The sequence below is a fragment of the Carettochelys insculpta genome, chromosome 17 (assembly GCF_033958435.1).
Source record: "Carettochelys insculpta isolate YL-2023 chromosome 17, ASM3395843v1, whole genome shotgun sequence".
Classification (NCBI taxonomy): Eukaryota; Metazoa; Chordata; order Testudines; family Carettochelyidae; genus Carettochelys; species Carettochelys insculpta.
In genome coordinates this window covers 30,497,495-30,520,326 of record NC_134153.1, presented here as the reverse complement: position 1 = coordinate 30,520,326, position 22,832 = coordinate 30,497,495, and the positions used below count along the sequence as shown (strand labels likewise).

Genomic DNA, 22,832 nt, shown 5'->3' with positions numbered 1-22,832 from the left:
ATTTAACAAGGAACCTGGTGGAGGCCCCCATACATAGAGAATTTTCACTGCCAGGCTCACAGATCCTGTCTGCACAGCACATTAAAGCCAGCCTCTGAATCAGGTTGGAGCCGAAGTCTCCCTTCCATCCGCACACATATCAGTTGGACTTGGGCCAGCAAACACTCAGAACCCAAGCCCTGTTAAAGGGAGGGAGTGGGAAGGAGATCGCAGACCAAATGCCAAGTGGCAAATGTTTGGTCTCCCTTTTTAAAGCAGATGTTGGCGCCAGCCAGGAGCTGGTGTCATGCCAGAGGATCACTGGGTCTACTCAAGGATTTAAAAGTCCCCCAGCCAATTTTTGCTGCAGGCTAGAGAAGGCACGTCTGCTATTAAAATCTGCCTCACAACCAGGACTGCTGGCGGGGGAGTGACAAAGGAGGCAACCACCCCAGGGCCCAGTGATTCAATATGGCCCAGGGGTCCTGGCTACCACCACTGCTCCTGTGGCAGTGATGGCAGCTGGAGCCCCAGGCCTTTTAAATCACTGCTGGAGCCACAGCACGCGCAGCACTGAGGCTGCTTGGAGGAAGCTAAGCCGCAGCCCCACCCCTTTCACCTGAGGCCCCGCCCCTTTGTGGGGCACAGAACCTGCTCCCCTGTCCCTGCCTTGCCCAGGGGCCTGGTGAGGCTGTTGATCCCACAGCTCACAGCACAGTCAAACCCATAAACCAGCTCAAAAGATGCAGTGGCGATTTGTGGGATTGCTCATTCCTGTGTCCTCCACTCCAGTGCATCTAACCAGAGGGTTAATACTAACAGAGAGGAAGCCGTGCTAGTCTATACACTATCAAAACAAAAAGCAGTCAAGTAGCACTTTAAAGACTGGCAAAATGGTTTATTAGGTGAGCTTTCGTGGGACAGACCCACTTCTTCAGACCATAGCCAGACCAGAACAGACTCAATATTTAATATTTAATATTGAGTCTGTTCTGGTCTGGCTATGGTCTGAAGAAGTGGGTCTGTCCCATGAGAGCTCACCTAATAAACCATTTTGCTAGTCTTTAAAGTGCTACTTGACTGCTTTTTGTTTTAACCAGAAGGTTGTTTTTTTTTTTAGAGTTGTTGGGCTGCCTGTCTTACCTCCCTCTGTCTTCTGCTTCCTTACAGCATGCTGCCAAGGGACAAGTCACTCTACCTCACCTAAACCCACCATATCTTTCCAAGAAGGCTCAAAGGAAGGACAGCTGAGAGGGTCTATAAAAAGGACCACCCAGAGGAGCATCACACAAGTCATACAGACAAGAGAGCTGAGCTAACACGTCTCGTTGCTGGCTTCATTTCCAGGCTCTAAGAGCTGTTTTCTTTTGTTTATTTTGAACTCTAAAGTCTGCTTTTTGTGGAAGCCCAAACCTCATACATCTGGAGAACAAAAAAAAAAAAAAAGCAAAACAAAAAAATAAGAACACGGTTTATCTGCTTGCCGTCAGCTTAGCTATGGACTGTTTTCCTAGTGAACTGCTTTTAGACGCAGGGTAGGCTCAGGTCTGGCGTCCTACTGCATTAGGCTGGCTCAGTAGGAGGACGCACTCTTGACTTGCTAACAGCACTAAACTTTGTGCAGGAAAATGTGAAGTTTGTGTGAATATTGTACATGCAAAGGCCTTGGATGTCTGGCGAGAACAAACAGTGAAAACTATTCCTAAAGGGGTGGGGTGGAGAGAGCAACTGGCGAAATCTGAAAGGAAAAAATGTGAAAAAGATCATGAAAAATCTAATTTGTTGGATAGTTGTAAGTAGTTTACTAAGTGTTTTAGAACTGTGCTAAAGACATCTTTACGATTTTTTTGTGGAAAAAGATTAGTAGTTTACTTTATAGTAAAAGCATTTTATATTAATTGTAGCACATTTTTTAGTTATACATAGAAGGGAGATGTGTATAAAAAACAAAACAACAAAAAAAGCCTGCCAAACTTGTTTCTATTATTTGTACAGCAAGAAATGGACAATTTATATCCATGTTGTATGGCATTATTATATTTTTTTCAGCCATATGTCCATCTATTTAAAATTGCTGACAATGATTTTTGTCTATTTATGAAGAATTAGAAAGCAGAATTACAATTTATCATAAGGTGCATTTCTGGGGTTTTTTAATTTTTTTTTGATGGTGCTGTTTTCTCAGCATCCAGCACGTTCAGTTCACGATGCTTATCTCTACCTTTCTTTATAATAAAACATATGAAAAGTAGAAGTGAACCAGACTCATTATTCTGTGGTCACCACCCAAGGAGTCCTGCCACAGCTTAAAAACTAACAGACTTATTTGGACATAAGCTTCAAAGTGTGGTTTTGCTCACACAAGCTCATGCCCAAACAAATCTGTTCATCCCGAGATAATGCACACAACCAGACACACCTCATTGCCTGTGGCCCCAATCCTGCAAAGACTTGTGCACATGCTGAATTTTACACACTGTCCAATTGACTTTGGTGGGATGACTCTCTGACCCTGGGTAATGTCCATAATATCTAATGGCTCCGATTATAATGGAGGTGTTGGGGATGACTAAATTTAGGGTTATGTTCTAACATGGGCTTAATATGTTACATTAATTCCTGTGTGCCTGTTCCAGAAGGTACCCTTTTTGAATGAAAATTTAACATCCTGTTAGGTTTTATGCCCCTTGAATTTTTTTATCCTGGCTTGTTTTTTAGTTTCTTTTCATGAATATTTAATAGGAAGTGGCTGAAATTGGTCTCTTGTTGACATTTGTCAGTGGCCATACGTTTCTGTTGATTCATATCTAAAAAGCATCACTTGTCTGCACAAAAGTTGCCAGAGGGGGAATTACAAGAAGATTTGGCGCAGCGGGTTGGTTTTGAAAAGAAATATTTAGAATTAGAGGATATTTTTTGTAAAGGGATCTTTATCCTTAATCAGAGGCTAGCAAACAAAGTCTTCAGAGACAAGTATCAGAGGGATAGCCATGTTAAAACAAGAAGTCCTGTGGCACCTCATAGACTAACAGATTTATTGGCTCATAAGTTTCTGTGGGCAAAGACCCACTTCATCAGATGCATGTCAAGTGGGTCTTTGCCCACAGAAACTTATGCTCCAATAAATCTGTTAGGCTATAATGTGCCACAGGACTTCTCATTGTTTCTCCAGATTCAGTTATGAAGACTCACTCTCTTTCAAACAGCTGTCCCCCCATAACACTCCACTGTTCTCAATGGAACTGAAGCCACAGCCTGCCCTTAGTTAAGTTGCCATTTCCACTATTCCCAATGGGGCTGAAGCAGCACTGCCCTGAGCCTTTTCTTCTGCACATCCCAACACTTGGTTGTGGGTGTCTGGAAGGCCTGACAAAGGGGAGTGATAGACTGGATAAACCCATTGACCAGAAACAGGGCTTTTAAGGGTCTCCATGACGTCGGCCCAGCGTATATAAAAGATCATCAAAAGCTCCAGGATGGAGAGCTCAGTTGACAATTCTGCTCCTCTTGCTCATGAAACCATCATCTGTGAAAGTAAAGTTTGCCTGGGGCGAGCGGAGATTCTGGGTGGCTGGTCTGATACCATGCAGTAAACTCCTCCAAGCACGTTTCTTTGACTTGTCCATCTTTAACGTATGCACAGAGCAACAGGTTTATTTTTATTAAAGAAAAGACATGGGCCTACCAAAAGAAGACACTCCACTGCATGTGCTTCAGAGGGTCATAAGTGATCTCACTCAAGTTTTGACTCTAGAGAACATTGTATACTTAAGTGTTTCCATAAAACACCAAAGGAGCAAACTGGCAGGATGGAAAGGATGCTAAAGTTTTCAAAGGTGACTGGGTGTAAACTTGCAGGAAACAAATAATTTGTGAGGAGTCACAATCTTCTTAGGAAATCCAGTCACTGAGAACAAGTTGGCATCTCAACTCCAGAAACCAAACCAAACTTTACAGAGACGTTTCCTAGCCGCCTGAAGGTGGTGTGGCACTTTGCAGGCCTCTGCAGATTTTACAGCAACTTTGTATAAAGTCTAACACAGTAGGAAATACCATTATATTAGCTCAGAGTGATTGTGTCTAAACACAGGAGTACCAAAAAGTGGAAAAGGAAGGACTTTTAAACCATGCTGTACTTACACGGAACATGGCAGGATGCAAAGTAAGCGCCAGGGGTGGTGTCAAGCAAAGATCGGGGTCAGTAACCTTTCCAAGGCAAAGTGCCAAAATTTGACCTTTTAACCTCTATGTATGGGCCAAATGCCAGTGATACTTTTTAAAGTCACTAATAGTCCTACTTACAACAGCTTCATTAATTAATAAATGAAGATTCAGAGCTTCACCGGGTAGGTGGTGGTCGGTAACATTAGCTGGTCTTTTGTTAACCCACAGGCAGCATGGCTTTGAACAAGCTCCCAGCTGCAAGAGGGAGGAGGGGCGGGACTAAGCTCCCACCTCGCATGCCGATGAAAATCAGCTCCCATCACTCGTGCTGGGGGTTGCTGACCCCTGGCAGAGGTCATGAGCACCACTGTGTCTGTGCTTTAAGACTTCCCAGATGGTGCTGCCGGGGTATGCAGTGACACTGAGGCCACCGGGCTATAGGCGCTGTCTCATGCACTGATTGCTCATTACATAAGGCCACTCCCACCAATACAGGCCCATGTATTTTAGTCTTGAGCCTGGAATAATTGTGAACAAACCTTGCTTCGAGAGAGCAGTGGAGAGAAATGCGAAGGACTGTGCTTGTTCCTCCCAGGCCCAGATTTGTTCCCTCAGCCAACATAAGGGATGCTGTTTTCACTATGACTGCAGCCATCTGGCCGAACAAAAAGAAGCTGAGTTTTTCAGTAAGACAACAAAAGTAAAACTCTTCTGTGTGAGCATGCAAGTTAATGCTGTTGCTGTGAGCTGGCCTTTTTAATCACGATTGATCTGGACCCTTTTGAAAACAGAACGTGGGCAAGTGATAAAATCTCTTGAGGAAGGCTGGAAATGATACCACCACAACAGGGCCTAATGACTATTAAAGGAGAAGAAAATCAAATATTAAGAAGAAACTCTATCTGGAACCCTCACAGCTGTCAGGAAAGGACAGTCACTCTTCAGGCAGTGGGAGGGTGAGTTGGACCTGGTACATCCAAAGCAAGGAGAGGAATGAGGATTGGGAGGAAGCTGTAACAGGAAGAAGCAGTGAGGTCTGCAGGAGAGGAAAGCCCAGAACTGTTGGGTTAAGGGCCTCTAGGCTGGAACCTGGAGTAGAGGATGGGCCGCTGCAGTTCCTGAGCCCGAGAAAGGCTGCCTCAGAGGAGGAACTGATGCGGTGTAACCACTGGATGCAATGTTGGCCTGACTGAGCTGAAACTCCAGAAACCCCACCAGGTGACACCATCCCGTAGCAAGCAGAGCACCCTGCCCAGTGCACAAAGATTGGGCGACATGCTCAGGACAGTCCAGGGGATGGGATGAAGCCAGGAAACAGACTCACACGATGGTGTAATTAGCAGGTTGCATAGAGCTGCAGCTGCATTGGGCATGAAGAGAGCTCAAAAGGCCCTCAAGTCTGGCCTCCTGTGCAGAGACAGGACCAAACATTCCCAGACCAGGACCAAGTATACCTCATAGTTGTTCAGCTGCCCTGCCCACCAGAGCCATTGGCCTCTGCACTGTCCTTTATATCAATGCAGTCTGCCACTTAAACCAGAATCATGGAAGTACCCAGCTTCCCCGTGGGCTTAGTAAAAATGCCTCCCAGCTCGGTTCCTGTTTCATTTGTGTAACAATAGCTGGCGCATTGTGAATTGTCATGTGACATGTGAGAGCTTTCACAGCATTGAACTACAGCCAAGGGCCGTGACACTGCCCTGTCACCACCAGCAGCCTGCAGTGCACCACAGCCACACTGCCGCTGGATTCTGCTCTCTGAGGCAACCAACGGCATCTCAGGGTAAACCAACAACAGGCCTTTTCTTGCTATGGATGCTTGTGAAGAGGCTCCAGGCACCAGGATCTCCAGCATCGTCTCTGTCCTTCCCAGCAGCACAAAGGGGCAAGGAGAATTGGCTGTTAGAGACTGGACAGCCTGGCCCAGCTCCCTCACCTCACCACACACAACACAGAGTGTGAGGTGGAGAAGTCTCCCAGGCACCAGCATTGTTTCAGAAACTGTTAGCATTAGGCATCAGTAGTGGATGAAGGAAAATGGCTAGTGGGGTGGGGGGGAATTGACCCGAAAGGGATTAATAATCTCTGCATAGGAGATGGCAAGAGTTTTGCCTCTGCAGAGTTAGGTTTGGGTTGACTGGTTCCAGTGAAAAGGAATTCCGGACACATTGCAGGGCTGGGCTCTTCCAACCCCAGCTTTCCCTGCTGCTCTCCTCTGATGTCAGACAATGACATGAGGGTCGCTGCTGTATCCCCCTTGGCTCATTGTGGGCACAGTGATGAAGCTCAGACAAGGACTGTGGTGAGGCCCTGTGTGCACAGAGCTAGGGCAGTCAGCTAGTATGTGACCTGGCAAATTAGGCTGAGATTGTGCAACATGCCAGACCAGTTTAATTCTCTAATAATCCTTAAATTTTCACACAACGGCTTTGCCTAACCTGCATTCCAGCTGGTAGCCACGTGTCATGAGTTGGAGCCACTTCAGCAATTCAACTGAAGGCACCTTTTCTCGTTGTTCATGTTGCTGGAATTGTGGCTCAGAACATGGCCGCAGCCAAATGCTATCCAGCAGAGAAAAGAATCAAAGACCATCTGTGTGGCACCCTGGCAAATGCCAAGTGCGGCCAAAGAGCCCATCTGTTAACAAGCCCAGCGAGGATAGGACATCTTCTGTGGGAAGGGAAGCGTGCTGGCCAACATGCAAGTTGTAATGCCCTGGGGGAAATCTTCTTCAATTCACAGCTGTGTCGCAGACATCCTCTATGAAGCTGGGCCAGCCGACGGAATCGCTTCACTGGGCTTCGGCCTCCTACATGCCTCTCTAGGAAGACCATATTATTGCAATGTGCAGCACCAGTCTGTCTAGCTGTAGTACTCATACGCATCACATAATCTTTGAGCGCCACGCAGGCTTCACTCCAACTATCCTCCTAACATCCCTGGGGCACAACTATCAGCCTCCCTCTTACAGATGGACAGCTGAGGCACAGAGTTTGCCTAGGGGGTCACACTGGACTACAGCAGAGAAGTGGGTTAGTGTCCTTGGCTCTGGGCCATCCTTCTGCTGAGGCAAGTGTCTAATAACATCTTTCATAGAACATTAGTTCTAGACTGGCTTGGGGAGTGTGTGGGCTGGGCAGCAGCCCACCGGGACCTGTGCACAGTTTGGAGGGAGAGGAACCTAACTGCTGGCTAAAGTTGGGTACCATGGACAGAGCAGGGCTGGGAGAAAGGCAGGCAGAGCTGGGGGAGCTCTGGCCAGGCAAGTCCCAGGCTGCAGGGCCTGAGACAAGGCCCAAGAGTACTAGTATTGCAGGCAGGCAGCCAGGCCAGTGGAAGGCAGCAGGTCCAATCCCTTGCCACTGGTGAGCGGCCATTTCAAACTGCAGTTTGTCCCTGGAGGAAGGGGCCAGATGATGACTGGCAGTGGGTCAATGAGGCAAGGTGGCTATAGAGGTTTGGGGATCCGTGGCAGGGGAGGACCCCAGAGTGTGGGACGCTGCAGCAGGCCAGTACCCTGAAAAAAGGGCTCTGTGGTCAGGGAGGGCCACAGGTGCTGCCATAGGGTGGAGAACAAACTGCTAGGCAACATTGTGTGAGACACTGGCCAGAAGAGGGTACTCCGGAGGCTGGCAGAGCTAATTCCCGAGTGACCATCAGGAGGCGCCATGGCTGTGAGTTGTGCCTGTTACAGGGGCCATTTCCCCTCTGGGCAGCACGGTTCAGTTCCCAAGACAATGCACAGCCCTCCGACTTCCAGGACTGCCCACAACACACACTACAAAGTGAGCGCAAACAGCGCTGAAACTTAGCGCATTCAGTTTTAAGGCTAATACTGGCCACAGAACTGATGAGGAGGCGGCAGATAGAGGTCATTAATTGAGTTTGTTTTATGGAGAGGTAATTCACACTATTGTCAAACTAGGGTGACTGTTATGGAGACTTTAACAATGCTCACCACTGAATTCCTTGGGGTTATTAACCCTTTGCTTGCCCGGGGACTAGGGCTGCTGGGCTCTGCCTCCCTGAGCCTATGTGAGTATAAGCTGCTCCAGCTCATCCACTGAGCTGCAGCATGGTTGAGCCCAGCCAGACCAAAGCACTCTGACCAGGCCTGGCAGGAAGAGGGTATCCTCTGTAGCACCAGTCTTGCTTTTAGTAGTTAGATGCCACATCCATGGGCCTTATTCAACAAAGCACATATGGATTTGTTGCTGCCTTCAGGTTCCATCTCATCTCCATGCTCTGGACCAAGAACACTGACATCTGCATCAGTCTTTCCCTTTCATGGGCACTTCTTCTGCCACCCTGACTCCACAACCCTACTCCAAGGCAACGCCTGCATCCTACCTTCCTCCCAGACCCCACCTCCCACCAGCCTGCTCCTGCTCCTTCCCTCCCACCCCACCCCAGCTTGCTCCCACAGGGACCTGCTGTGATGTCTGTCCACTTCATGGCAGACCCTCTCCCCTCCCATCCAAACACTGGTCAGCCAGCACCTGCACACCTTTGGAGACCCCCCATGCCCAGTCTGTAGTGTACAGCAAAGGGCCAGGCTACCAAATTATAGGCATACAAAGTCTCTTCTTTTCTTTCTTCCTTTCCCTTCTTGCTTCCCCTGTATACCCGTGGTACCTATATGTCTCCCATCATCTGTCTGAGCTAAGGCCATTATGTTCCTTCTGGTCAATTCAGGCTCCCGCCAGCAGCCACATTTCCATCCTGTGCCTTGTTCTATTTTTTGGTCAATATGTTCCCTCAGTTAGGCCAGATTCTGCCTTTCCTGTCTCCTTATTATCCTCCCACAGGGTACACCAAAGGGTTGCTTGCCTCCAGCCTCTTCTCACCTCCGGTTAAGAAATTGGCATGTGCTGCCACAGTGTTTCTCCCAGCAGCAGGCCTGGAAAATTAAACCTGCACCAGCCCTCCAGGATGAGTTGTGCTGGGTGGCCCAGACTTCCTGCCTAACCTTCCCTCCCTGTTGGACACGTGGGAACAGAAAGATCCCAGGAGGAGGAATGTTACTCAGGCCCCTTGGGGCTTCTTCTTGCATGACAAGCAAGACCATGAAAGTTAGACAGCAAAGACCTATCCAGTCTTGCAATGCTGGTGTAAAGTTCTTCCTACAGTACCTGCTCTGGTACCGTTTTAAATAATTCAAGAACCTGACTTGCTGCTATCCATTAGCAGCCTTTGCCACAGAAAGATTGGTCTGAGTATTCCTCCATTTAATTGCACACCATTGCTCCTGGCTGTACCTTCTTACCCCTTCCTGGGCCATTCCCCTCCCTCTGGTGTGCCCTCCCCCAAAGGCCCATCTTTTGTGCCCTTTGAATCTGGCACCTGCAGCAAACCCCTGAGGTCCTGACAGAGAGCGTGGGGAGCTCTGACGGCCTGTCTGTGAACTGACAGAGTGCTACATTGCCTTTGTTACACTTCTGTTATTGTTATTAAGATGATGGAATGGACGTGAAACCAGTGCTGACAAGGAATATTGAAAATGTTATGTAAGAAGGCTCAACGTGACGAACTTGAACTGGCAAATTCCAGGCCTTCCAGCAGACAAGACCATCACGTGATCTGCAGCTGAAGCGCACAGCAGTTCTGTCCAGGATGCGCACTGCTCAGTCGGTCTGTACCAGAGGCATGATCACCATTTTCTGTCATAGGAAGTTGGCTCTGGGTACCTCAACCTGCTTCATTTTCACTCTTGTCCACTCTCAGAAGCCACCAGCCTCCACCTGCTCCATTGCACTGATGAATAACAGAAACCACTCAACTACTACCAGGCAGACCAGATCGGATGGGAACACAAGCTCATTTCCGAGAGGTAGCCGCATTGGTCTGTATCTTTACAAAACAAGCCAGCAGTCCTGTAGCACTTTAACAAAATAATTTATTAGCTTTTGTGGGACAGACCCACTTATTCAGACTCATCAGAATTTCCAGCTCTGAAGAAGTGGGTCTGTCCCACAAAGGCTGATCGCCGAAGAAATTATTTTGTCTGACGTGCTACAGGACTGCTTTTTTGTTTCATTTCACTGACGTATTTCACTTTCATGGTAGAGATGAGCTCCCCCAGTTAACTGTCCTCTGCCTTACACAGGGGCATTGTGATTCTGTGTGGGTAGCTTCCCATAGCTGGAGGATTGTGTGAGAAACCTAATGGCCTAGTTTGGGACAGTTTAGGCAGGTGTTGGTGATGGCACATGGTACAGGGCCAATGGGTATCAGGCCCAAGAGCCCTATGCGGACAGACACTAGAAAACAGTCTCTGGGCGAGGGCCAACCTCAAGAAACTGGAGTTTGGCCAGGCAAAGCTGAGTGTAATTGTCTTTGACATCACTGATAACTCCTCCCACACCCAGGCTGCTGTCTGACTCAATGGGGTATTGTACTACTCTTACCAAACCTAATACACTCCAGCCTGGGCATATGATACAATGGGTGTCGCTGTCCTGGTTCATAAAGCCTTTGAGGATTGCTCTGCAAGTTGGAAGATGAATGTTCAACCAAGTGTTGGACTAATCCTCTCATTTTTGGAGGACATCATAGAGTGATAGAATCCTAGGGCTGGAAGGGACTTCAGCAGGTCACCGAATCCAGCCCCTCTGCCCAAAGCAGGAGCAACCTCAATTAAATCATCCCAGCCAGGACTTTGTCAAGCCAGGACTTTAAAACCTCTGAGAACAGAGATTCCACCAGCTCCCTTGGTAATGCATTCCAGTGCTTCATCACCCTCCTGGGGAAATAGTTTTTCCTGATATCCAAATTACACACCCCTCTCTGTAATTTCAGATAGTTGCTCCTCGTTCTGCCATCAGTCAATACTGAGAACAGCCTCTCTCCAGCCCCTTTAGAGCCCTCACTTCAGGAAGTTGAAGGCCGCTATCAAATTACCCCTCACTCTTCTCTTCTGCAGTGTAAATATACCCAGAGCCCTCAGCCTCTCCTCATAGGTCATGTGCTCCAGCCCCCACCCCCCCACCCCACAGTCATTTTCATTGCCCTCTGCTGAATGCGCTCCAGTGCCTCTTCCTCCTTTCTATATTGGGGGGCAGGGCAGAACTGGACACCCATGGGGAACAGAGAGAAGCCCAGCTCAGCCACATATTGGAGAACCAGTTATTTCGTGTTCCCCTGGATCACCACCAAAGAGAACCCTCTCCCTGCTTCACCTGGCAGTCAGCTCCATGCCCAGCAGAGCAACCCAACTGAGTGCTGCTATTAGCCTCTTTCCTAACTAACGGTAAAGCACAGTGCGCGTGTTACTCATTTACTCCCGTGGACATGTGCAACACACTCAGGTCATGTGTGGAGTTTTGAAGGGTCGAGATTAGAAGAATAACAGTTCTTCTGGGTGAAGTGTCATGCTGGGCAGAAACGTAATTTGAGTCCAATTTTAGATCAGGAGTCTTAGCACTATACCCTCAATGCTTCTTGGCTTTCAACAGCCATTTGATAAATCAGCAGAATACCTGGCACAGTGATTGAGTGAGGGGTTATTTTACCATGCTGCAGTACGTTAGCAAGCAGTTTTTTTGTTACTCCGCCATTATTAGTCGTAGGTAAAGCCACTCAGAGAATGCAAAAATTGGTGTGTCAGTATATTTTGCAAACAAAAACTGGCCTGCTCCATGCTGTTAGCAGCAATGTCAGGAAAGTTGTTGCTCATGTGTATCCAAACTGTCCATCATGTTTATCTGGCCTCTACCACCATGATATCAAAGCACCGCCCACTCTGTGACACATTTAGCCTCACAACCCCCTGCAAGACAGGGATATTATTCCTATTGTACTTGTGGGGCACTGAGGCTCAAACAGGCTAAGCGACTTGCCCAAGGCCACAATGTTGTTGGTAGCTCAAGGGATTCCACACTCCTCTACCAAGTTTTAGGCCAGTGTCCTAACCAATGAGCCAACCTGCTACCCAGCCTGCTACAGCTCCATGGAGAGAGCCTTCAGGAGCTCCCAGAGTGTCTTTAACGGCAGACTGAAAGTTTCAATGGGCACAATATCATGTGATATAAGCCAACTAATCAAAAAAGCACAAACTAAGACTTATCAAAGTAGATAACTTGTGAGCATCCCATAGGGTGACCTTTATTTGCATAAACTATTCAGGGAATGCAGGACATCTCATAAGAACAGCCATACTGGGTCAGACCAAAGGTCCATCTAGCCCAGTATCCTGTCTGCTGACAATGGCCAATACCAGGTGCCCGAGAGGGAGTAACCAAACAGGTAATGCTCTCCCTCCTGCCATCCGTCTCCAGCTTCTGATAGACAGAGACTAGGGACACCATTCCTTACCGATCCTGGCTATTAGTCATTAATGGACCTAACCTTCATGAATTTATCTAGGTTTGTTGTTTTTTCAATCCTGTTACACTCCTTCCCTTCACAGCCTCCTCTGGCAAGGAATTCCACAGGTTGAGTGTGCGTTGTGTGAAAAAGAATTTCTTTTTCTTTATTTTAAGTCTGCTGCATATTAATTTCATATTATAGTATGGGACCAAGTAAAAATGTTTCCTTGTTCACTTTCTCTATACCGCTCATTATTTTATATACCTCTATCATCTCCCCACTTAATCTCCCCCTTTCTAAGATGAAAAGTCCTAGTCTCTAATCTCTCATCATCCTAAACCTTTTAGTTGCCCTTTTCTGAACCTTTTCTAATCTCAACAGACAGACAGAAGACCCTCTAAGGGTAAGGGAGCTTCTTGAAGTCTTGAAACTGGTCAGATGAGGGACTGGTCACAAACCAAGACAGTTTGATTCTCTTCCTGTCTTCACCAAAGGGCAAGTTGCTGAATGCCTCTGCAGGTCAGTTGCTCCTTCTGTAAAATGGGGGTGATGATCCCTCCCCATCTCAGTGAGTTCTTTGGTTGGGAAGCACCATATGGAATCCAGATGCTGCTGAGCATTATTAGAATGGTCAACCCTCACTCTGTCCTTGAATGACAGCAACTCAGGAGTCCCACCACACCTGCTCACTAGCAGCCTGTTCTTGCTAGCCCACACCTGAGATTCCCCAGCTCCATGCCTGCATTCAACTACAGTCTTCCCTGGGTCCAGGGATGTGGAAAGTTCATTCTGGGCCTTCGCGCTGGCTCCCACTACACAGCGGGTAGTTTCCATGGCAGCCCTTTGAACTACTCACCCCTCCACTCAAACAAGCTTGGCAAAAATACCTTAATTCTCCCTCTGAGCAAGGTGACAGCTGAGTAGCCCCTGGCTTTTCTATCAGCCTCCTTTGCAGTCTGCAGGTCCCAACATGCAGTGCACAGCCTGGGGATCAGCCACCCAGCAAGTTGCTTCTGCAGCCTGTCCAGGAACCTGAAACAGTGCATGGTCCACTCTCAAAGTGCCAGGGAATATTTGAGAGGTATCAGGAAATTCAGATTTCCTTTGGATGGCACATTCTACTATACATACCACATTTAAAAAAATACATGAAGCGGATCACTGCAACTTTTCAAAAGAAACACATTTAAATGGAAAGTAAATCTGTGGAAATAATGGGTTTTGTGGTTTGTTGGGAAATCTGCAAAATATGAAAAAAGTACATTTGGGTGGAAATAAAAATATCCACCCTGCCTCCCCCACACAAAAAATGTAGTGACACAAAAAGTTTTAAAGAATTAGATTTTGCACATTTTTTACATTTAATATTTTAGAAATAAAATTAAATACAATTTGAAACAAAAGATTTTTGCACATTAAAAGGTCAAACTTTCTCATTTTCAAAATGTTGGAATGACAGATTTGGAGGGCTGGCTTCTTTCAGAACCCTCATTTAAAAGGAAAAAAAGTATGTGAAATTCGCAAAATGTTTCTCATCAAATCTTGAAATTGTTTGCCCAGGAAAAAAATGATATTTTCTCTCCTCAGCTGTAATTATGTTCTGGCTCTGCGGAACAGCCAGGCCACAACTCTGCAAACGGAAATCCAGAGGAGGCTTTTTAATAAATGACCAAGCCTCACTGGCTGGCCATTAGATGGGGTCAGAGAGGTCTGTCACTGCCCCTGGGGGCGGTGGGGGGCAGCACACCCACTCAACTCCTCTGTCTGGTGTGCAAAACTCACAGCTGATCCGTTAGCTGCAGGGCTAGCACCCCAGCCTGTATCACCACACTGCCTTGGCTCTAAAGGCAGCCACCTCTACCACACACACATGCTTTAGGCTGCTGACTACAGTTAGCTTTGTGGCTTTAACACAGCTCCTCAGAATGTCATCACATTAAACCTTTATTATGAATGAAGTCTCTTGCACTCGAGTTGATGGGAGCAGGTGAAACTTTTACTGCTTTTCTGTGTGTAATTAATATACATTCCATTGCTTTCCAGATGAATTTTTGTCAGCAGAGACAGTTATGGCTGTAAAACGCCAGTTAGTTTTGATGGAGTAAGATGTATAGATCATGCTCCTCCACAAAGCGGACAGAGGCCCCCCCCACTTACCGTGTGAGCAGCATTACTCAGCCTGGCTTCATTGGAAGGGAATGTAGCAGGACAGTGCAGCCCTTTGAAAACAAAGCAGAGACTCCTCTCACTGGGTATTAATATAGCCGAGCTAATAAACAGCCTGACATTGGGACTGTGCAGCAGAATCAGCCCAGAGGACTTGCATGCAGTCCATTGTCCTGATAGTGACACCTTCAGCCTGATCACTTGTCTGGAACCTCCAAGCAACTGAGAAGGTTTCACAAAGCGAGGAGCATAATGTTCAAATAACCTTTAAATAAAATACCTGCTGCTTCCATGGAGCTGGGTCTGAGATGGGGGTGAAGGAGGCATGAACAGGATAGTGGAGATTTTGTGTTTCTGCCCATTTTCATCTTTGTACTACTCTTGCTATAGTTCACAACTCGTGCCCTGGCCGTGGTGCTGAAGAGTTACCAGAAATGGTGTATGGGGGTGACCCAAGGCCAGAATGGTCTGAGAAGGCTCTAACCGTATCTTGGACAAGAGTAGCCACTTTTACACCTTGTTGCCTGACCAGATAAGTTTTTTCCTGCTTCCTTCAGGGTGTCATATGTAGCATCTGATACTGTACTGTTTTGATTGCTCAGATCCATGAAGGGTTTGCTTTTTGCAAGCACCCCCATTTTATGCACACAGTGATATGTGCACCTTTTCTTACAAACACAAGTAGGCATGACAAATTGTGCACATATAAACTTGGGCATGTTTAATTGTGGGTGCAAGTGACAGGTTGAGGTCCCTCTAAAATTTGGCTTCCAGAGACCTGCAGTAATTGGACATATTACTGCAAACACTCCTTCTCATCTTAGGGTCTGTCGACATTACAGCAGGAATTGACCCAGCAGGGATCAATCCACCAAGTGTTGAATTTATCGCATCATTGAAGATTCAATAAATCAACATCTAAACACATGCCTGTTGACACCAGCACTCCAGCAAAATGCAAAGCATAGCCAGCATCAGCTGGTGAGCGGCCTACGTCAACCTCAACGCGTGAAAGACACCACGCTAGGTGTGTTGACTTCAGCTATGTAATCTGCATAGCTGAAGTAGACTTACAGTAAAGTTCCGTGTAGATGCCTTGTTTGGTGTGGAATCAATTTCACTGGAGGTTTTCACAAGGAGGGTGGACAGCCATTGGTCTGAGCTGGTTTAGACACATCTTGGCAGGACATTAGACTAGATGACCCTTGCAGTCCTATCTAACCCTCTGGTTCTGTGACTATAAGCTCTTCAGAGTGGGGACTACCTCCTGCTTTGTGTTTGTCCACCACAATAGGGCTCCAGATTGTGTGGGACCTTTATGATCTACTTTAATTAACAATAATAATTAACTAGGATAAAATAAAACAGTTAAAGGAAGTGCTGTAGATGGATCATTTATATAAATGCGTGTGATTTAAATAAAAGATACACTGTTACCAGTGAGAGCAATTAGTCATCAGAGGAACTACAAAGGGTTATGGTGGGGGTCTCCATCAGTGACAAGTCCCAGGGGGCTGTTTTTCTACAAGCTGTGTGCTAGTGAAGAGTTTGGAGAATTTCTTTGGCCTGTGCTATCCAGACTAGATGATCATGGTGTTTCCTCCTGGCCATGGAATCTAAGAATTACAGAGAGCTAATAGGTCAGGATCTGCCTGTATTCTTAAAATGTACTTAGGTGCCAAATTCCCACTGGTTTTCAACAGAAGTTAGACACAAATAGCTTCGAGGGTCTGGAGCTTAGTCCTTAAGAACGCAGTGACATGAATGGGAGAAACCAAGGGGTTTGTTACACATATAACTAAGAGTGAGCCTCATTGCCAGATGGTTCTTTGTTGTGCCAGTCAGAGTTCTCCTCCATGTAAGGTAAATGATTGCATTCAAGCAACTTGTCATTGCTGTGTTTGGAGAGAAAGCAGCTGATTGGTGCTTGAAAGGTTAAAAAAGGCAAGAGCAGAAGGCACAGAGCAATTGAGAAGCATCTGCCAGCATGGGTTTTTCATGAGTTAGTCTTTGACTACTGCTCTTGTTCTATACTAGTGCACTAGACTGTTGCAGAGGAACCCACCTGCATGACTACCTGAGGCAATGAACTCATTTCCCTACAGAGGCAAACTTGTAAAAGCATCAGATTCACTAGCTGAATGCCCTAATTTTTCCTTCTCACTTTATCTTCTCTGTGTAGGTACCAAAGCAACAGGCCTGCCAACTGGAGGCCGGGGTCACCTGGATAGGGCCTCTTTGAAATGCTGTGGGACCATTACTCCACTGCTCTGGGCAGCTTCAGCAAGGAGGGTGACAGCACTGGGCTCCAGGCAGTGTTAAGGGCTGAATATCCTTGGTCCTGCTCCTTCCTCCTGAGGCTCTTTCCCCCTTCTGCAGAGTGGAGCTGGGCCTTCCCACATCTTGTCCCTGGGCCCACAGTAGCTGTCGGCCCCACTGCAAAGTAAGGTTTTGTTCTAGAGCTTTTGTGGGATAGACCTAATTCAGATTATAAACTTACTGAGTGTGCTCTGGTAAGGCTACAGTCTGAAGAAGTGGGTCTGTCCCACAAAAGCTCATCACCTAATGCATTATTTTGTTAGTCTTTAAAGTGCTACAGGACTGCTGGTTTGTTTTAATAGAACACAGACTAACACAACTCTCTCTCTCATTTTCGTTCCAGAAAGTGCCTGCCCCCCGCAATGGTCCTCTGGATCCTGTGGCAAACCTCTGCAACTCACCCCGATACAAGCAAGTCCAATCCTGTAGGAATCAGCAGAGTTGAGTTTGCTTGTTTTTGGCATATGGAAGCCAATGAAGTTGAAACTAGTCACACCAGGACAGATTCTGGCCAGTCACGTGGGACTGCTGACATCCAAAGCCTGTGCATGACCACAGTGTGTAATATTATTGGCCTAGCACTCTCATGAAAACCAACCTCCCAAGGGGCTTTTTCAGCCCTTTGTGCATAGACTCATGGCTATGCTGCTGCATGAATATAAGCTTTTGCATGCCAACCCCTGGGGATTTTGCAGAGAAAACATAAGAAAGGAGAGAAGAAAAACCTCTAGGGAAACAAGTGTGCATTACAAGCAGCATGAGTTTTAAAACATGCCTCTTCACAAAAACCACACACAAAAGATGTAGCTGTCGTGGCCGGGTGTTGTATAAACATTGCAGAAGTGCACAGTAGTGCGGACGGTGTATTTTTTGCACAGTTAGACACCTACAGAATAAAGAGGTATTTAGGATGGGTAGTTACAAAGGTATGAAAGTGGATTTTGCTATGATGAAGCTGTCTGGGATTTGATTTTGATGTGCTGCTGAGGCCCAGTCAGATTACAACATTACAGGTTGAACCTCTGTCATCCGGCACCCTCGGGATCTGACAGGTGCCAGACAAAAGAATTTGCTGGATGACGACAGGTCAATATTGTCTAGCAGCATTACCAACACTTCGGCTGCTTGCTGGGCTCTTAGCCATTTAGGGGTAAATTACAGCTAAATAACAGCACAGAACACTGAGAGCCAGGACTGATGGCTGGAAACAAACGATACAGGGCTTCAGGAAACTTGGCCACACCTATGGTGAGTGGTCATCTGCTTAACTCAAATCATGCTGTATTATGGATGTTGCCGGATAAGAGAGTGCCAGATTAGACAGGTACAACCTGTACTAACAGCTGAAGGCCCATGCTGTTGCATGAGGTAATTGATTAAAGCCATGTGTGTATAAGAACCAAAAATTACTCATCTTAAAAAACTGGATCGCAGACCACAAAAGCCACCAATGACTGAAACTGGTGTTGGGCTAAACAAAGTGCCCTTAACCACATGTGTAGCTTTCCATTGCATCACCTGGGCAGAGCAGGTATTCCGAATGCTGTTTGGAGTTATTGTGTGCTCTGGCTGACTTGCCGAGCAGGTGAATGTATTGACTTTCATCTGTGGGGCTTGTGCCGGGAATTATCTGTTGACTTGTGTAGGTGGCAGTTGGGTGCACAGATGTGGCAGCTGAGCCAAGTGATGCACCTGTTCTGCAGTATCCATTATACAGCCAATGAAATTACTGCATGTAAATTACTGGATAATTAGGGTTGGTTGAGTTACCACCGATATCACAATGGTCTGGAACTGTTGGCATGGCATAGCTACTTGCCTGTTTGCAGTTGTACACGGCATGAGCACAATTAGAGAAGTTAAAATGGCCATGAACTTAAAAAGTGGCCTGTAACAGACTAGGAAACCCAGTGATGATCCACCACCAGGATATTCTGAGTAGCAATTGCTCTCAGCTATGCTTGTTGCTGCTTCCATCACTTCACAGGCTCTGACATTCCAGTCTTTGGGTGACACAGAGTAATGTGCCTGGAATCTTGTTATGTAGTTACACAGCAGAGAAAGGCATATTCCTGCTCAGGATTTACTCATCCCAGTATGCAATATTAGCCAAATATGGCAAAATGTGCTAGGGCCAGGCTGTTACAAAGGTGGGCTCAGCAGAAATGGAATGTCAAATATTTCCCTTTCTGCTCTGCGTAAGTCGGAGTGGCGTGCCATGACACTTCTCGTCAGGCATACAATTTTGCACTTGCATGCAAAATGGAGTCCCCCATGTAGCACAAGGTCACACTGTGGGGCAGATGCCATCTTGTTCTAGCAAACAGCCTGCTCAATGTGTGTGTGTACTGTCTGGCCCCTTCAGGTGGGCACAGTGGGTGCTGGGGTAGACAATGTGTGCCTGGTGCACCCAGATAGCACACCCGACTGCTGAGCAGTGACAGATGTAGAGCAAATCAATTATGGGTGTGACACTGGTGTCCTCTGCACAGGCTGCCCTGTGGCTCTGCTTGCTGGTCCATTGGGGCAACACCTTGTTATGTTGCAGACTGAGGGCCAGACTGCGACTTAGCCTATGTGTATTACCATGGAATGTTGACCTAAGGACACAGTTCCAGCTATGTGAATAACTTACCTTAGGTCCCATTACTGGGGGGCGGTCCACAATCCAGGTGGTCAATGGAAGAAACTGTCCTGTTGATCTACCTTCCTCTTCTCATTAAGGGTAGAGTACAGGAGTTGACTGCAGAACCATCTGGGATCAGTTTGGTGGGTCTTCAGCAGACCTGTTAAGTTGGATCCATCTCAGAGTGGTGGAATCTCCTACTGTGGCAACTTTGAAATCCAGATGGGATGTTTTTCTGAAAGATCCACTCTCATTCAAAGAGGAATTACTTTGAGGAAAGTCTCTGATCTGGGTTATAGAGGACAGACTAGACATGCACAATGACCTCTTCCAACCTTGCACTATCGAGGTTTATGTCCTAGGTGGCTACCTGCAACCAGGGAATCTGTCAAAAAGTAGTAAGAGCAATCATTGTACCTTCCTGGCCTCACTGGATGGGCCACAATATGGACTTAAGGATTTGCTCCTTGATGTACCCAAAGCAGATAAATAACTAAACTAAAAGCTGTCCGGCTTGGTCTTTGCCTGAATTTGCCAGGAGCCTTTGTTAGAGATGCAGTGGAGCTCCTGAAAGACACATGCATGGTAGACAAGTGTGATGAGCAAGTCTGAGTCAAGGCTAGCCTAGTGAGGAGGGCTTTACACTTAGTTTGTGGGTACAGGTGACCCAAGCCCACAGGCAAGTCTAAAGCTGGGAGAAGTGTCAGAATCTGGGAAGGAGGGGAGCATGGGGTGTAATAGTAGGAAAAAAATGAGACAAGACAGAACCGGTGGGGGAGGCAAAAACAAATCCGTTTGTACACTAATGTGACAAGTATAGGGAATAAGCAGGAAGAACTCCTAATGCTAGTAGCTAAACACAACTATGACATAGTTGGTATCACAGAGACTTATTTGGATAATATGCATGACTGGGATGGTGGTATGGAAGGATACAGCTTGCTTAGGAAGGACAGACCAGGAAAGAGGGAGGTGCTGTCTTATATATTAAAAATGCATACGCTTGAACTGAGGCTGCGATGGTCATAGGAGATAGACTTATTTAGATTATTTGGGTAAGAATAGAAAGGGGTAAAAACCAAGGGTGATGTCATGGTAGGGATCTATTACAGACCATCTAACTGAAGAAGAGGACAAGGAAGCTGAAGCTTTTTTTTTGAACAGCTAACAAAATCATCCAAAGTACAGAACTAGGTGGTGATGGGAGTCTTCAACTTTCCAGACGTCTGTTGGGAAAATACCACAGAAGAACACAGGCTGTCCAACAAATTCTTGGAGTGCATTGGAGACAATAGTTTATTTCAGAAGCTGACGAAAGGTACTGGGGTAGGGGGTTGCTATAGATTTGATTTTAACAAATAGCGAGAAACTGGTTGAGAATTTGAAAGTGGAAAGCAGCTTAGGTGAAAATGATCATGAAATGATAACATTCATGATTCTAAGGAATGGTGGGAGGAAGAACAAACAATAAAGCTCACCTAATAAGCTATTTTGCTAGTCTTTAAAGTGCTACTTGACTGCTTTTTGTTTTGATAGTGTATAGATTAGCACGGCTCCCTCTCTGTTATTAATAAAGACAGTGGATTTCAAGAAGGAAGACTTTGGTCAGCTCAGGGAGCTGGGAGGTCAGGTCCTATGGGAAGCAAGATTAAGATGAAAAACAGTTTAAGACAGATGGACGTTTTTCAAGCAGAAATAATTAGGAGCACAAGAACACACTACTCCACTGCACAGAAAAGACAGGAAGTGTGGCAAGCGACTATCCTGCTTAGCCAGCAGATCTTAAATGATCCAAAAATCAAAAAGGAGCCCTACAAAAAGTGGAAATTAGGTTGGACTACAAAGAACAAATATAAATGAGCACCACAACATGTAGGGGCTAAATTAGAAAGGCAAAGACACAAAATGAGCTCAAACAACCTAGAGATGAAGGGTAATGAGAAAACATTCTACAAATATATTAGAAGCAGGAGGAAGACCAAAGACAGGGAAGGCTTGTAACTCAATGAAGTGAGAAAAGCAGTAACAGAAAATGAGGAAATGTTAGAGGTGCTTATGACTTCTTTGTTTCAGTGTTCCAGAGGAAGGATGATGGCAAGCAGATGCCTGACATAATGAATACCAGTGAAAATGGGGTAGGATCAGAAACTAAAACAAGGAAAGAACAAGTTAAAAATTAAACAAGTTAGATGTCTTCAAATCTCTAGGCCTGATTAAATTCATCCTAGAATACGCAAAGGGCTGACTGAGGAGATATCAAGTCATCAGCTATTATCTTTAAAAAGTCATTGAAGATGGGAAGAGATTCCAGAAGACTGAAAAGAGCAAATATAACATCTATAAAAAGGGAAATAAGGACAACCCAGTGAACTACAGACCAATCCGTTCAACATCCATATCAAGAAAAACACAAACGAGAAGTCCTGTGGCACCTTACAGAATAACAGATTTTTGGAGCATAAGCTTTCATGGGCAAAGAACCACTTTGTTACACGCAGCTGACAAAGTGGGTCTTTGCCTATCAAAGCTTATGTTCCAAAATATCTGTTAGTCTGTAAGGTGCTGCAGGACTTCTTGTTGTTTTTGCAGATACAGATTAATACACCTTCCCCTCTGATACCACACCACAGTAATGGAGCAAGGAATTAGGGAATCAGTTTGCAAATATCTAAAAGATAACATGATAAATAACATTCAGCATGGATTTGCACAGAACAAATCATGTCAAACCAACTGGAAAGCTTTATTGGATAGTACAGTGATGTTCAATATCCTCCCTGGTAACTCCACTTTGCCACAGTAAAGTGTGGCAAAATACAGCCTGGCTGGAGGCGAGTGGGGGTGCTGTGGCAATCAGTTAAATGTCTCTTGTACACCATTGAGATAGTATGTAACAAGCCTTGTGGATAAGGGGGAAGTGGGATATGTGGTACATATTGACTTTAGGGCATCTGATAGTCTCACATAATCCGTCTCATTAATAAACTAGTGAAATATAACCTAGATGAAGCTACTATAAGGTGGTACAACACTGAGTGACTAATAATTCCCAGAGAGTAGCTATCAATGGTTCATGGTCATGCCGGAAGGGCATAAAAAGTGGGGTTCTGCAGGGGTTAGGTTAAGGACCATTTATGTTCAGTATCTTCATCAACCATTTAGATGGTGACATATTAAAGAGTACAGTTAAAGTCTGCAGATAATACCAAGCTAGGAGGGGTTGCAAGTGCTTTGGAGGATAGGATAATTCAAAATTATCTAGGCAGACTGG

General features: G+C 46.1%; 1 protein-coding gene across 2 annotated transcripts in view; it reads left to right on the top strand.

Moving 5' to 3' along the window:
- Positions 1-2,233, top strand: part of TOX2 (TOX high mobility group box family member 2) — a 264,606-nt gene extending 262,373 nt beyond the window's left edge. For both annotated transcript variants that reach the window (XM_075011624.1, XM_075011623.1), the window contains one exon: positions 1,150-2,233. In XM_075011624.1, coding sequence (XP_074867725.1) covers positions 1,150-1,186 — 37 coding nt within the window. In that variant the 3' untranslated portion in view covers positions 1,187-2,233. The remainder of the gene's footprint in view (positions 1-1,149) is intronic.
- The last annotated feature ends 20,599 nt before the right edge of the window (positions 2,234-22,832 follow it).